The 16817-nt window shown below is 42.6% G+C and overlaps 1 protein-coding gene across 3 annotated transcripts in view; it reads left to right on the top strand.

Annotated features, from left to right (window-relative positions):
• The window catches only part of Cntn4 (contactin 4), a 968730-nt gene that overhangs the window by 637006 nt on the left and 314907 nt on the right, over window positions 1-16817 (top strand). For all 3 annotated transcript variants that reach the window (XM_047534796.1, XM_047534794.1, XM_047534795.1), the window contains 2 exons: window positions 1085-1211; window positions 9677-9852. In XM_047534796.1, the coding sequence (XP_047390752.1) occupies window positions 1085-1211; window positions 9677-9852 (303 nt within the window). The remainder of the gene's footprint in view (window positions 1-1084; window positions 1212-9676; window positions 9853-16817) is intronic.

Raw genomic sequence — 16817 nt, 5'->3', positions numbered from 1 at the left:
TCTGTTGGAGGGAGAAGTCCACACTCCTTATCTGGGTCAGGCTTGTCAACAGCCTGGGGACTCTGAGCTCACACAGCTGCGGGACTTGGACTGCATTCAGCCTAAAGAGGGATTGTTCTGTCTGCGGCTCTGTTTCCTGCTTCTGCGTGCGGTTTGTCTTTCACGGGTCCCTGGGAGCCGCTGCAAGTCTCTGTCGTTAAATGTCAGTACGCAGAGCTACAGAACCACAGCCCAGCAGCTCCTCAGCTGCTGAAGTCCCTAAAGTTCCCATCTCGCTCTGCCACTCTATACCACTGCAGGCGCACACACACACACGTATGTGTGTACATATTTGCACTGTAGAGCCATTTCTCATTATCGACCTATTTTAAAATTCACCAGCTTGTTTCACATTCCCTCCTTTCATTACAGAGCAGGAAAATGTTAACATGGTGACATGAAACAGACTTCCAAAATGACAGCAGCAGAAAAGGGTGTGGGAGGCACAAATCATGAACAGAGTCCAAGGGGGATATGGCCAGATGGAGCGGTAAGAAGTGAGGGGAAGAAGAGGGATGCCAGGCGCTCCGACTGGAAGCTGCAAATTTAAAAAGTGATCAGCTGACCACAAATTTAAAAAGTGATGCAGCTGAGCTGGCATCCGCGAAGAAGTTCAGCACCTTGGGAGGCTGAAACGGGAGGTTTGACGTAGGTTTGAGGCCAGACTCTGCAATTTAGAGAGGCCTCTGGCAAGTTAGTGAGACCCTATCTCAAAATTGAAAATGAAAAGGACTGAGGATGGGACTCAGTGGTAAAGGGCCCCTGGGTTCAACTCCCAGGACTGAAAAAAAAAAAAGGTAAGATGCGTGATCAGTGGCATAGGAGCCCCCCTGCTGCTTTAACACGAGGCTACTGGCTTAGTCTTTAAGGGGAACTCTCACCCAGGCAGGAAGCCCAATCCGCCCAACCCCACTATTGCTCTGTGTATCTTAACATGCGCCGTGGTGCTGCTGTTCTCCTTGGGAAGAGGGTGCTTGTTTAGCATGTCCTGTTCTTGTTTCAGCATGTCCTGTTCTTGTTTCAGCATGTTCTGTTCTTGTTTCAGATGACTACGCACTGCATGGGCCTGTCTTCCTTCAAGAGCCAAGCCATGTCATCTTCCCTTTGGATTCTGAGGAGAAAAAAGTGAAGCTCACTTGTGAAGTTAAAGGGAATCCCAAACCTCATATCAGGTGCGTGGATATAAAACCCCGTGGCTCCATGCAGAGAGTTCACAGGGTCAGCCACCGCAGGTGTCTGTCAACTTTTAGAAGGCACTGTGGGGTAGCCAAAGGAATCCGAGGTGACCGTTTCATGGAAAGTTGAGTAACAAACTTTGGCCTTTGGCCGCAGTAGGAATTCCATATTCTTACTCACCCTCTCTTTGAAAACCTTAACAATCTTGAATGTCGTATTTTTAACTTAAAAAATAATACTCCATTTTGCAAACCTGGAGTCTGAGTGGCCTTCCTAGCAAATGAGATGTAAGTCAGAAGAGAATTAGTAAGCATCTGAGGTCTGAGGACATTATCCGAATGTAGCCAAAGGGGACCAAGAGAAACTGAATATCAGAGAGACAGACAGACACACAGACAAGCAGGCAGAATCTAATCAGAACTCCAGAGAGAAAAGCAAGAAAGAACAAGGCAGAAACAACATTTAAAGAGAAGCCCAGAATTTCCCAGGATGAGTTAAAACTTGCAAGCTACAGATTTTGGAAAACCCAATAAATTTCAAGTATAAATACAAGCAAAACCCAAAGATAACGGAACTCCAAGTCAAAGAGGTGGTCTTTCAAAAAAGCCAGAGGTGTAATAAAAGTCGTCTTGGAAGAGATGAAGCATAAGCTGGCTACTCACTTCTCAGTAGCAACAAAAGAGTAAGAGCAGACCCTCTGCTATTTAGCTGTCAGAATTTTGTGAACAGCCCACAAGGAGAACAAAGGATAGCTGTAATCAAGAGACCAATTACAAACACTAGTGACCATGCAGAGAAGAGGGAACTCAGACACACCGCAGGTGGGAATGGACATTAGTACAGCCGCTGTGGATAACTGGATAGAGGTTCCTCAGTAAAACTGCCACAGGATCCACTCTTCTGCTAGCTAGCTATCCAAAGAGATACCCGGACCCCATCTTCACTGTTGCAGCCAAGATATGGAATCAACTGGGATGTCCATCCACAGAGGAAAATACAAAGGAAATATGATCTGCCCATCGTGGAATATTACTCGGCCATAAAAAAGAGGGAAATTGACATTTGTAGCACCATGGCTGGAACTGGAGAATGTTATGTTAAGTGAAATAAGTCAGGCACAAAAAGACACATACTGCATGCTATTACTTATAGGTGGAAGCTAAAAAGTTGATCCCATGGAACTAGAGAGTAGACTAGCAGTTAGCAGAGCAGGAAGGGAAAAGTTTGGGGGGCGGGGTGGATAAGCAAGGGGTTGGATCGCAAGTCCCAAAATACAGTGAGGGAGGAAAAATAAGTTCTAGCTCTCGGCACAAAAGCTGGACTATCATGTGCAATAATTTATTGTAATTCTCAAAAGAGCTTCTGAGTGGAGTTTGAAGCTTCTCAACCCAAAGGGATGCCAGCTACCCGGATGTGACCATTGCCCCCTGTGTACACACATCAAGTTGTCACTTTTTGCCCCGTAAGTAGACATGACTTTTATGGGTCGTTTGGAAATCAAAGCACCTGTAGGCAGACAGAAACCAAAGTTGGATTCCAGCCTCTGTGTGCTACAGGAAGTTCTAAAAGATACACCTGAGGCAGAAAGAAAGTGATCGCGAGTAGGGGCTGGGTTGTGGCTCAGTGGTAGAGCACTCGCCTAGCATGAGTGAGGCACTGGGTTTGATCCTCGGCACCGCATGTAAATAAATAAATAAATAAATAATACATAAATACATACATAAAATAAAGGCTTTTAAAAAATGATCCCAAGTAGAAGACCTGAGATCCAAGAACCAATGATAAGCAAATGAAGTAGTAACTGTTAGTTATTCCACATACAGATTGATTGCACTAAATAAGAATCAAAACATACTACTGCCTGGTGAAAATAAAAAAAGTTAAATTTCATGCCAATGATAGAAAAAATTAAAAATTATAAGAGAGGCTTTGGACAATGAATTGACCATATTTTCAAATAAATAAAATAAAAGCGAACCCTTATTTCACAGCATATACAAATACCAGTTCCAGATGGATAGAAGACCTAAATGGGATGTTTAAAACACTTGGAAAAGATAATAGGCATGCATATTTATGACTTTGGGGGAGGAAAAGTGTCTTAAATACAACAGAGATAGTACAAACCATAAAAGAAAATATTTAACTTTTTTTAATATTGAGAACTTCTGTTCAACAGAATATACTGAGATCTGCAAAATTATAAGCTTCAGATGGGGGAAGAAATTTTTGAGATATTTGTGATCAGTAAAATATCAGAATATTTTAAAAATTTCCTTCAATCTGCATGTGAAAGCACAAGTGATCTAGGGGAAATGTTAGCAATATAGTCAAGTGGGTCCTTCTAAGGAAACGAAGACCGAAAATGTAGTAAGCATAAAAAGGTTCATCAATCTCATCAGTAAACAGAAATAGGCAATTTAAAGTAAATTGACATATTCTTTCCCACTTAGATTGACAGGTATTTCAAAAGACCAACAGTGTGTCGGTGAAGATTGGGAGCAAAGAGAGTCCAGGAAGCCAGCTGGTAGGCATGTAAATTGGAAAAGCTGCTGGTTTGGGACAGATAGTGAGGCTAAGTTCCCTCAGACCCTGTAATGCAGGAAGTCTAAGCTCATAACATATTTGGAAATAAGCAACCTGGTGTGTTCATACAAGGGAGCCTCAGGCAGGAAATCCATGGATGGATTGCAGGAAAATAATGTCAAGGAAGCAAAGCAAATCACAGCAGAATCACAGCCTAGATTGTATACTTGCAAAGTTCAAGAGCAGGTAAGGAGTGATTGTTCAAGGTCCCTAAGAGGCAAAGCTGTAAGGACCGCCACCTCTCAGGGTTCTAGCTGGGCTTGAGAATTGCATTGACAGAAGACAAACCAACAGGAGAAAAAAAAAAAAAGGATGCACGTTTCTTTCACAAGTTTTCTGTGTCAAAGAAACCTTCACAGGGAAATGACCCGAAGCTGCAGTCATCGGTGAACACTTGCGTAATACATGGGATGAAGAGTAGTGGACTCCCAGCAGCTCTGGAGGCTGAGGCAGGAGGATTGTGAGTTCAAAGCTAGCCTCAACAGTTTAGTGAGGTCCTAAGCAATTGAGTGAGACCCTGTCTCTAAATAAAATGGAAAAAAAAATGTGGTTAAGTACCCCTGAGTTCAATCCCCGGGACCAAAATAAATGAGAGAGAATGTAACTAACTTCTGCGGGAGACCGGAGGAAACTATTTTAACAAGGTTTATGCAGAACGTTCTCTGTCTCAACTTCCTGTCCTGATGAGAATGGGGTTTAGATTCGGGCTAGGGAGGGCCTCTTTCACCTGGGAATTTCATCTCCAGCTTTTTAGAGACTGAGTGAAATTCAGAGCGATCTTGACCTTCGTGTTTCTCAAATGCCTTGAACCCAAATAGGCCAGAGCAGCATATTTTGGGGTAGCATGTTCCAAACTCCTTCCAAGATCACCACCAGACATGATAAAATCATTTTCATAATTTTTGGAATCCCAAATTAAAGATTGGGATTAACCATGAAGTGGTTGTAGCCTTATGTGCACACAGGAGACTTTCAGACTGTAGTATTGCTGTTCCTTTTCTTAGACGCAGGTCTTCACTGTCTTCTGATGCTTTATAATTTATGTAACTCACAAATAGCAGTTTTCCCCTATTCAAATTTACAACTAATTAAAACAAATAAAAAAATGAATTGGGGCTTGGGTTGTGGCTCAGTGGTAGAGCGCTTGCCTAGCACGTGTAAGGTACTGGGTTCGATTCTCAGCACCACATATAAATAAATAAATAAAATAAAGGTCTATCAACATCTAAAAATTTTTTTTAAAAAATGAATTGAAAAAATTTTAACAATAAAACATTTAGGCTAAGAATAAATAATATTTTTAAAAACCAAAGAAATATCTGTTACAGTATAGGAGACCTCGGAACCATCAGGGAAGATTTTTTATAGGGGTGGGGTTTGGGCTGAGGCAGGTGGTTTTCAAAAAGAAAGCAAAAATGCTTCCTGGGAGTTTGAGGATGGTGGCATTCCCCTCGGGGGTGTTATTTTAGCATTTAATTTAGGTGCTTCTGCATTTACACACTGATTCATCAAACTTGCCACTCTTCGCTCATCAAGCCACACCAACATTTTGCAGACTGGATTGCAAGGTGCAGGCAGTTGGTTAAGGTTGATGTCAGGTGAAGATCCTGTGCCCAAGATTGTACCTGAGTAGCTCTGCCTGGGACTGGAGTGTGTCTGAGGACTTGGGGAAAGTCTTGCATCTAGCACAAGAGTTTCCAGGGCTGGCTCACTTAAGCAGCTACGATGCGGCAGCAGCACACTAAATTGAGGAATTCCAGGATTAACCCACTCCCCCGAGTTCCACTAGTGTGATTGCTGAGGAACTACCTGGATGTGGAAGTAGCCGGAACACCATGATGTAAACGGGGTTAAGCCTGCCCAAGTTCTAGGGCATCCCGCAAGAAAGGCAGTCTCATTTGCCACGGGTAGGGGTAGATGTCACTGAAGGTTTCCGCAAAAAGGAGACATTTTAACTTTGCTTCTGAAGGGCAATGGGTCTTTTGCCCTATATGGATAAGAAAAGGAAACACGTTCCAGAAAGGAAAAGGGGAAAAATAAATAAATAACTCTAATTAGAATGAACCCTGTAATCAGAGCGAACATATAATTTATTATCCAAAATAGGATGCTTTGGAGAATGAAAGACCACTGTTAATAATTATTCTAGGACAGCAGCTGTAACCCGGCACTATCCTGAGCAAACCAGATTGGGTAGTTATTCTGTCTCTAATAGAGTCAACTAGAGGCTCAGCGATTTTGAAATGCATTCTATGGTCAAATTAAATTCAGGAGGCCAACGTTTCTAGATACACAGATGACGAGTTAACTGATCCCAGGTTCCGTGTGTAGCCAAATGCAAGTTCCGCCGTCAGCCATAAATGAAAAGCAATTTTGCAGCAGAATTGGGCAAGTTGTTGCTCTGTTTTTCTCCAGACTGTGACCTTTAATTAACCGTTGCTTTTGTAACATTGTGTTTCTAGATGCAGGGGCTGGCCTTGTTATTTAAAACAAGCCAGGGAACAGAAACCTATTATGTTTTTAAAGATTGCCAGGAAGAGGGAGAAGAAACCTTTTAATCAAATGCACAAGCAATTCCTTGTAGGGCACATAGCTTGCTTTTATACCTTTGCCAGTTTCCAGGTGACATAATAGTAGATTGGTACCTGGGAGCTAAAATACTGCCTCTTGTTGAAGGAGAAAGAATGAAGAGATCAAGTATTTTCAGACATCTTGCTGGCTGAACTTGAGCAGTCTGTAGTTTGACTTTGACAGGGAAGAGCAAGAAGGAGAGATTCCAGAGGGACCCCTCCGTGGGGATCTGCAGCCTCCAAGCTTTTCCCTGGGACACCCCAAGTGACCTCTTTCCTTTGTACTCACTTGCTCAACCGATCCTTTCCTCCTCATTTGTGTCTGACCCTCAATTTTGAAAGGATTGACCCAGACCCAGAAAAATTTAAGAAGTTTTGACTTGTACCAACTTGCCTCGTGGAAAGGTTCCCTAAGGACAGATGACATTATTTATTTCGCTCCGTATCCGTTTCCAGGGAGAAGAAAGGTTCAAGTACCTGGTCGGAGTATTTTTGCTGTGAGGTTTGTCTTCTGCAGAGTTTGCAGAGAACAAATCCAAGTCAGAGAGGCCCTGCCCCTCTCTGAGTGCCAAGTTCAAACAGCTAATAAAAGGAGAGCGTTTTGCTACAGCAAATCCCATAGGTAGCTTCCCAGCAAAGGCTGCAAAATTGTACCTTGCTGAACCTCACACTGTTGGTGTTTGGTTGTGTTCAGCCCTAAACTCTCCGGGGACAGTCGAGTGGTGGTTCCCCAGGTAATTCAGAAATCAGCTCAGGAGACGCCAATTTGTCTTGGCCTCTGGGAAAATCTCTTATTGGCTCCAGATGAGCCTTACCTCTCTATTACCCATACCTAAGAGATTCCGCGAATGTTGGGAGTAAATTGTGAATTTTTTGGAGAGTGTGCCACTGGGTAGTGAGATCTGGGGTTCAGTGCGACCCACGTTCCTTTGGAACCAACACCAACCACCTTGGTAAGAGAGACCTGACTGCCTTCCTCAGAAAGCACTCTATTTCCTAAATAATCCCCTCTCCTTCACTGTTTGTATGTAAAAGCCGGCAATAAAGTAGACGAAGCGACTTTGTGCACGGTGTTTGGGTTGAGATGCTTCCTGGAGAACAGTCTACCGAGGTGTTTCTCAAAAGGCTCCCGTGGCTCCATTCCCCAATTCCATGTTCTGCTCCCAGCTCACGTTACATCGCAGTTTCCTCTTTGAGTTCTCAGATTTGTCATAGTAAATTGCTCTACTGTCATTCGAAGCCAGAGTTGAGGGCCAGACGTCATCCGCTGACTGCCGGCAACCATCGTGTGCAGAGTCAGCTCTAGAGATTCATGTGCCTGGGGTACCCCGGAATGCAACAGGGCTCTTCTCCTTATTGCCTATTACTTTCCTGTCTGTGTGGGAACACAGAGAGAATTACCTCCGAGCCTACAGACATCGTGGGTTTCTTATACCCACCCTCCTACCTGCACACACAGTGAGAGCTCTGTGCTCAAAATTTGTGCAGCCGACCCAGGGTTCCCACCCCCCCCTCCACCCCCCCTCCACCCCCGTGTCTAGATTTTTGCATTTCAAAGACACAGATGTCAATAAAGAGATGCGTCTGTACCGTGGGGCACTAGAATACTCCATAAATCATGCATGCTCCAAGCTCACATATCTAGCAAAGAGGTGAAGTCGTTAGTCGATTAAATTCAACAAGTGTTTATTGAACATGAAGAGCATATCAAATTCTAGTGGTTAAAGTGAGAAGGCGAAAAAAAAAAAAAAGATTCAGACAGATTGTCTACAGTGAAGACAGAATTCTTACCTAAAGGAGCAGGGAGGTTTCTGTAGGAGAGTGGATCATGTTTTGATTCATTTTAAGGAGGAATATGGAGGAAGACTTCATTGAAAAAGTTGTCCTTTAAAATTGACTTTTTTTTTTTCTTTTGGAGCTAAGGATCAAACCCGGGGGCATTTTGCCACTGAGCTACATCCCCAGCCCTTTCAATTTTTAATTTTGAGACAGGATTTTGCTAAATGGCTTAGGACCTTGCTAAGTTGCTGAGGCTGGCCTGGAACTTGCAATCCTCCTGCCTCAGCCTCCTGAGCTGCTGGGATTACAGGCATGCACTGCCATGCCCGGCTCCCTGAGATTGACTTGGAAGTGGGTGAGAAATCTAAACCGAAAGAAAGAATTACAACTCAGCATTGCTTTTGTTGATACCAGATATTCCAGAACTTGAAACCAACTGACCCACAAATAGTCCATTTCATGCACACATCTATTTAGATGGTGATCTCCACTCTTTGAAGACAATAAAAGGGGAACGTCTCTTGTTCTGCACTCCCCTTGCTGATTTGGATCCCGTTTCCTTGGTGCTATAGTGTTTCCTTATTCTTTTATCTCCCACTGTGATTGCTACTGGGAGACTGTTTGATAATTTCCCAAGTTCCAGCTATACAATTTTTTTCATTACCTGGTACTCCAGGATTTGTAAGGTTAAAAAAAATAATCAGATAGTTATTGAATTGCATTAGTTCAAAAGTCCGTCAGTATTCAGATGACTTCCTGGAAGGTGATTTGGTGAAGATCAGCTTTCTTTGGAAGGACATTGGCTATATAAACACAATTGTGGCTCTTATTACTAGATGTTGAAATGTCTGAGTCCTACTAAAGCTCATTAACTGCTCTAGTCGGATTCTCAGGGTGTTCAGGTAAAGAGATGATGGAATGCTTTGGTCCAGTTGCCTGGTGGCGGGAACTGCAGCTTACTGGGATGATGGATTGATTGATGTGCCACTCACTCAGCAGATCTACAGACTGATCCATGGGCAGGGCAGGTTGGGTCCCCCACAGCCACCCTAGATCACTGGAGTCTCTCTGCTTTGCAATCAGCCACTTGAATCATATTAAGGACCAAATCAAAGTAACTCTGGGCAGTTCCCCCAAATACTCAGCCACCTACCTGAAAGTGGGTGTTCTGTCATCTCTGCGGACCCCTTTAGAGAAGGACCACAAACTGCAGAAAGAACCTTCACCGAGAAGCCCTGTCTGAATAAATATTGCCCAATTCACCGTGGGAAACCCGCACCCTGCCAAAAGTGACACCATTTATTTGTAGCATCTGCGGAGGTCACAAAAACAGGAGTTAAAATTCCGATATCATTGCTTACTTCAAAGGGCATGCTCTCTCTGTTAAGTGCTAAAGATGTCACCATTGCGAGGCATGTCCGATATTTTCAAAGAGGTCACTCTTTACAGTTTTTATATATTTCAGACAATTCAGAAACATCGATTCATATTACAAGGCTTGATCTACTGGTGTTTTTGTACCACAGGTGGAAGTTAAACGGAACGGATGTTGACCTGGGTATGGATTTCCGCTACAGTGTTGTTGAAGGCAGTTTGTTGATCAATAACCCCAATAAAACCCAAGATGCTGGAACATACCAGTGCATAGCAACAAACTCGTTTGGAACAATCGTTAGCCGAGAAGCCAAACTTCAGTTTGCTTGTAAGTAGCAATTATGTCACGCCGCAAATGTTTTCATACTGTTGGACCCATCAGCTTTCCAAACAGTCTCTTCTGAAAAACAGATTTTAATTTGTTCTATGGTCTTTACCCCTTTTTACATATTTCAGAAATGTCTTATTTGTAGGATAAACTGTAAACATGAATGGGAAGATGTATCTTTGTGCTTTCCTAAGGATTGAGAGAGTTTGATTGTATGGATTATATAATGATTTGTTTTGTTTTGTTTTGTTTTGTTTTGGGGGAGTATCGGGGATTGAACTCAGGGACACTTGACCACTGAGCCACATCCCCAGCCCTATTTTGTGTTTTATTTACAGACAGGGTCTCACTGAGGTGCTTAGTGCCTTCTGTTGCTGAGACTGGCTTTGAACTAACGATCCTCCTGCCTCAGCCTCCTGAGCCCCTGGGATTATAGGTGTGCACCATAGCGCCTGGCTGATTTGGTTATCCACAAATTGGTATAAGCATAAATTCATGCACACAAAATTTGCACATATATAAACATATGTACACAAGTTACACACATACATATTTTTTCAATTTTTTAAATAATTTATTTTTATACACTGCATTTTTGATTCATTGTATACAAATGGGGTATAGCTTTTCATTTCTATGGTTGTACATGATGTGGATTCACAACATTCATGTAATTATATATGTACCAAGGGTAATGATGTTTGGCTCATTATGAACCGCCAGTGTAGTAGTAGATGAGAGAAATACTTTACCCATAAAACACACAGTTGGAAGCAAAACCTCAGACATCAGTTAATCCTATAATTCTATAACATTTTATTTCATAGAGTAGAAATAAAATGAAAAAGAGTTACAATAATAAGAAAGAGTAGTCTTATTACTTCTTACCTTTTATATTACTGATTTGGAACCTTAAAAAAAAAACAGTGGTGTACCCTTGTAATCCTAGCAACTCGGGAGGCTGAGGCAGAGAGATCCAAGATCGAGACCAGCCTCAGTCACTTACTGAGAATCTGTCTCAAAATTAAAATTAAAAAGAGCTGGGGAGTAGCTCAGAGTCTAGCACCCCTGGGTTCAATCCCCAGTAGCAGAGAATTCTTTAAAATTACCATCTCTTAAGACTACTTTTTAACCAAACTCCATGAATATGTGAGAGAAAGTCTAATTTAGAAATGACAGGTTGAAAATAAAATCCCAGGCAAAAACTGAAAGTCCACATTTGTGCATGGAAGTCTTCAAGAACTGATGTTCTGCTGCGTTTTTCAGGGTATTCTGTATTTGCATATGATTATGTATTTCCTGGTGTGAAATCCCAACTCATACAGCAGCGACTTCATGTCAAAGGTTTCATAATTACTAAGTCTGTTGACACGAACGCAGTCGAATATTCTCATTAACAAAATCCTCTCTGGGACCTCAAGATCAAATATACCTAATATTCAGTGCTTAATCTATTATTGCTGTTTGGTAGCATTCTTATTAGTTGAGAAATGAATTTTCTAAGAATTATGTATATGTGGGATTCAGGATTATTTTGTTTGTGAACGTCTCCTGGGAAGATCTGCTAAATACTCTTAGGTACCCAGAATAATGGGGGGTTAATATATATGTCTGATTAAGTGCTATAGAATCCAAGTGCTTTTTCCTCTGGGCTTAATACAAGTCTAAAGTCTGTACTTAAGTTTTTGATGATGACAAATGAATCTTGCTAGATTCCTTTTAGAATCAGGGATACTCAGTGGAGGGGAGATCTCAGGATGCAAGGAATCTTAAAATTCTTTGGTTTTTAGATTTCATAATATGGACAATTTTCAACACATAAGAACAACGAAAAACTAGAGACAGCAACCTCCCATTTTTTCTAACATACATTTAAAAACTAAGGGACCAGCCCGCAAGATGGCTCTGTTCTAATGTTCAGGCATCTCTGTTATCAAAAACCAGCAGAAAAAACAGAATCTCATATTCAAGAACAGTCATTTAAATAGAATAATGTAGCCCAAGGAAATGTTCTTATGTGAGGACTTGGTCTAAAGACCTGTGTCTGCAATCACCTTGGTTCTCTGACATCGTAAGTGTTGTAGTTTGGAGGTGAGGTGTCCCCCAAAAACTCATGTGTGGGACAGTGCAAGAAGGCTTAGAGGAGACATGATTGGGTTGTGAGAGTCTTAACCTTATCAGTGCATTAACTTACTAGAATGGATTAACTGGGTGGTAACTCTAGGCTGGTAGGGTGTGGACAGAGGACATAGGTCACTGGGTACAGGCCTTTGTGGTTTCTATTTTGTCCCTGGTGAGCAGAGCTCTCTCTGCTTCCTGACTGGCATGTCCTGAGCTGCTTTCCTCCTCCATCTTTTCCGCCATGATGCCTGATCTTGGGCAATGGAACTGGCCGTCTATGGACTGAGACCTCTGAAACCCTGAGCCCCAAAGAAACTTTTCCTCCTCTAAAATTGTTCTTGTCAGGTCTTTTGGTCACAGTGGTGAAAAGGCTGACTAGAACATTCAGTGGTACATCCATTCTAGCCCAAAGCCTTGGCTGATAATCATTGGTTTTGAAAACTCCTGATAAGGGAGAGTTCACCTGATCATCCTAAAGCATCCTTATGCAGAGTAGATTGCTTTGTTGAAATTCAGCAAAAAAAAAAAAAAAAAAAAAAAAAAAAATTTTTCCTTCTAATTCTTGGTTATGGTTTGGATATGAGGTATCCCCCAAAAGCTCTGTCTAAATTTCTATCACTTCTAATTCTTACTGTATGATACAAGTTAAGCTTCAAATATATGAAAATCTATCTTATGCCAGAATTCTCTGTACTATTTTCTGTAACATCCACTTTCGCCTGTTCTTGCTACATTTTCAAACCCTTCTTAAAAAAAAAACAAAACAACAACAACAACAAAAAAGTTATCATAGAACAGTCTGCATCCTCTTTAAAAAATTTGAATTAGATTATTCTGTTTTCCTGCTTTATACCATCTTCACAACTCGCTCAATTATGCTCACTTGTCTACTGAATTGTGGCCTCAAAGAAATAAGCATGCGGGTCCCTTGACCTTTGCAGAGGAGGCTGAGAAATGACATATCCCATGACAAGAACTTCATTTTCAACTAAGGCAGCTGACAAGAATGTTCATTTTCGTAAAAGCCTTGGTCTCCTCTTATAACCGTATTTTGAACATGCAGTCATTGTAAAATCTGACGGTCGCTGTTTCTCCAGTTTCTATTAATCCAGAGCTAGCCAACATGTTATTTTCTTAACGTAAAATCAGAGAATTGTATTTACTCCTATCAAATTTACCTTCTGTGCAGTGACCCTTTGTTACATTGTTATATATATTGTTAGTTTTATGTGAGATTAGGATACATTTCACATAATCACAGAAGCATGGAATATAATCTCTCATTCAGTCCCCAGGACTTCCCCTCCCCCTTTCTTTTTCCCCCTTCTCCCCTCTCTCTACTCTGCTGATCTTTCTGTAATTTATTTACATTTTTTAAATTAATGACTTGTGAATATTCTTGATATTGGGATTCACTGTTCCATGATTATGTATGTAAATGCAAAAGTTCGGTCAAATTCATTCTACTCTTCTTCCCTCCTTCCTCCTCCTCTATCTCTTCTACTCCACTGATCTTTCCTCTATTTTTCCCTTTTTATTTCCTTTCTCTCTCTCTCTTATTCTTTCTTTTTTTAAAAATTCTGCCCACCCTCCCCCCTACACCTCTTATTTTGGATCAGCTTTCACATGTCAGAGAAAACATTCAGACTTTGATTTTTTTGCGACTGGCTTATTTCACTTAGGATCATAGTCTCCAGATCCATCCATTTGCTGGCAGATGCCATAAAGTCATTCTTCTTTATGGCTGAGTAATATTCCATTGTGTGAGTGTATACCACCTTTTTGTTATCCATTCATCTGTTGAAGGGCACCTAGGCTGGTTTCATAGCTTGGCCGTTGTGAATTGTGCTGCTATAAACATTGATGTGGCTGCATTATATGATGTTACCATGGTATGCTGATCTAAAATCTTTTGGATATATACCAAAGGATGAGATAGCTGTGTCATATGGTGGCTCTATTCATAGGATTTTGAGGAACCTCTGAACTGCTCTCCAGAGTGGTTGCACTAATTTGCAGCCCCAAGAACTATGTATGAGTGTGGTTCTCATTTTAGTTAATAAACATGATAGACAGTTTTCTACATGACAACCTTGACCCTTTCAGTCCCCCTGCTGACCTTTGCCATGGCTGACCTCTGAGCATCCTCTGTTCCCAACTTAGGTCTACCTATCCTCCCATCTAGCACAACCAGACGTTCCTATTACTTCTCTTCCTTTCCTCTGCCCACCATTCTCCATCCCTGTACATCTACAAAACAACACCCTCTGTTTCATTTACCAAGATTTAATACACCTGGAGCGATTTTGTGTATTTTTTTCTCCTTTATTATTTGACCTCTCTGATAGAATAGAAGTTCTAAAATATTGGAGACTCTCTGGTCCCTCCTCGTGTCTCCGGAATCTGTAGCAGATGATGTGTATGAACTAAGGAATTCCATTATTAATTGTCCATTCAGTAACAACAGAAAAAACCCAAAGGTTAATTTGGGCATGACATACTTTTATAAACCCTTTAAATTCTAGTCATTTATTGTTGTTCAGCAGTCAATTGATTATGCTTTTCTTCAGAGAATAAATGAGTGAAGCAAAACAGTGACATCTCTTGAAGGCTACTAATGTTCTTCTTCCCATTTTCATTATCATTGAGACAAAAAAATAAAATAATGTGTATTTTTCTGTGTGTGTACCCGAGATTGAACCTCAAGGGCATTTAACCATTAAGCCACATCCTCAGTCCTTTTTATTTTATTTTTTACTTTGAGACAGGTTCTCACTAGGTTGCTTTCAGCCTCACTAAGTTGCCGAGGCTAGCTTCAAAACTGTGATCCTCCTGCCTCAGCCTCCCAAGCCATTACGCCCAGCTAAAATGTTGACTCTAACCTCACTTTCAGAACTGTATACTATGCAAGTGAGAACATTCTTTATAATCATGTGGTTTCATGGCTTCCAGAGACCCGAAAGGTTTCCTGGCCTGTGTCTTTTTAAAAGTGAAGTTAGGGCTGGGGAGATTGCTCAGCTGGTTGAGTGCTTGCCTTGCAAGCACAAGGCCCTGGGTTCAAATCCCCAGCACCGCAAAAAAAAAAAAAAAAAAAGTGAGGTTAAAGGTTGGAGTAACTGAATTATTCTTTATTATTATACAATTAATAGGTCACAGAGCCAGGAAGATCTAGCCTCAGCTCTTCCTGCCATGCAGCCTGGCTCTGTTCTGTTCTAGATCCACCTTAATTCCTACCAAAAAAAAAAAAAAAAAATCCCTTCACCTCTATATAATGTTACAGTGTTCAAATCTCATTATATACTTTGTATTCCCAGATCAGTCTTAAAAGGTAGACGTCCTTGTTCCTTTTTTAGGGATTATTTAAAAGTGTTTTTATTCTGCTTTTGTTGGAGGGATGGGGTTCTGTCTCAGCATGTAGCATTTTTAAATTGAATTGATTGACATAAGCAGAATTTCTAGTTCACTGGAGAGGAGGCCTCTAAGAAGCTGCTCCCCACTTCTATGCATGTATCATCTTCAGAGCAGAAACACTTCCCTGATGAAAGGGCACAGCCTAATCTAGGTCCCTCTCGATGAGATCTGGGCATTTTCAGGAGCATACATGGTTCTAATGGAACTGGGGGCATGTTTTGTTATTCCGTCCCCTGCAGAGTCAGGCCACCAGCCTTCACGTCCCGGGTGCCCACTTGGCCTGCCACTTACCCGTCTGCCGTTCAGTCCTTCCAGCTTACCTAAGAGGGCCCCAGAATTTGATTAATTTGTCCAGTGCCGGGCACTTAGTAAATGCACAATAAACGTTGTTGAAGGAACGAGTCATTAAGAATTCCATGTTGAAGCTACAGGCAAAAGGAAAGTCCCCACTGAGCTCAGGGACTTGCTGAGGGTCCTTTGAAGTGCTTGGCAGTTGGGTGCAAGCCTTTCCAGGGCGAAGGCCCTTGGAAGACTGTTGGCATCTTCGTTGGCAAGGGAGGCCTTCACCCATGACAAAATTCATTCCTGTGCAGAATGTACCCAACCCACCATCCCTGCCGGTTCTTGTCCCACAAAGTCAGGCTGGTGCTTTGCCCAGCCCACAGGCAGCGCCGAGGACGAGCCCTCCTTTCCAGCGACCCACGCCTCCCCGGCTCCGCCCGCTCCACCTTCTCTGCGACCCAGGGGGAGAAGCCCTTTCAATGTCCTTCTAACTCTCCCACAGAAAACTGACCCAGAAGAGAAGGCCGAGAGTGGAGGGAATTTCACTCCGTCCTCTCCGCGGTGTAAGGACAGGGACATTCCCGGGGGTGGATCTGCCCACACTGGGACCTAGAGCCCGATCACCCTGCGTGATTCTGCAGCCCGGTTCCCCATCTGCACCGGCCGGCCGGGCGCTTCACAGGAGCACCGCAGAGACCCTGTCCTCCGACGTGTGGACGTGGCTATTTTTTAAAAACTCCAAAGCACACCTCTGCAGGCACCAGAGATATAAATTACTCTCTCGTGTTTTATTTTATTTTAAATTGGGAGTCGTTGAAGGGTCTTGGAGAAGGATGTTCCTACCAGACGGCTCCCCAAGAGGGACGGTGTGGCCGGGAGGAGGGAGGGAGACTGGTCAAACATGAAGCCTCTCCCTGCGGAGCCTCCTCTCCCAGTAACAGTGTCCCCAGGGAAAAGGAGACTCCATCCCTTCCCGGGCCTTCCCGCCTCTCCACCAGAAGCCAGTGTGCACCCTCCCAGCCCGGCGCACCTGGAAGGAGGGAGGCGGACCCTGCAGCGCTGGGCCCTGGACTCGCCCGTCCCCGCTGCAGATGCGGCCTGCAAGGGGACACGCAGACAGACGGTGAAGCTCCAGGTGACGTGGGTCCAGA

Source organism: Sciurus carolinensis, chromosome 19, assembly GCF_902686445.1.
Source record: "Sciurus carolinensis chromosome 19, mSciCar1.2, whole genome shotgun sequence".
NCBI classification, from domain to species: Eukaryota; Metazoa; Chordata; class Mammalia; order Rodentia; family Sciuridae; genus Sciurus; species Sciurus carolinensis.
Note: the sequence above shows the minus strand (reverse complement) of the source record. Positions and strands in the feature narration are given on the sequence as shown.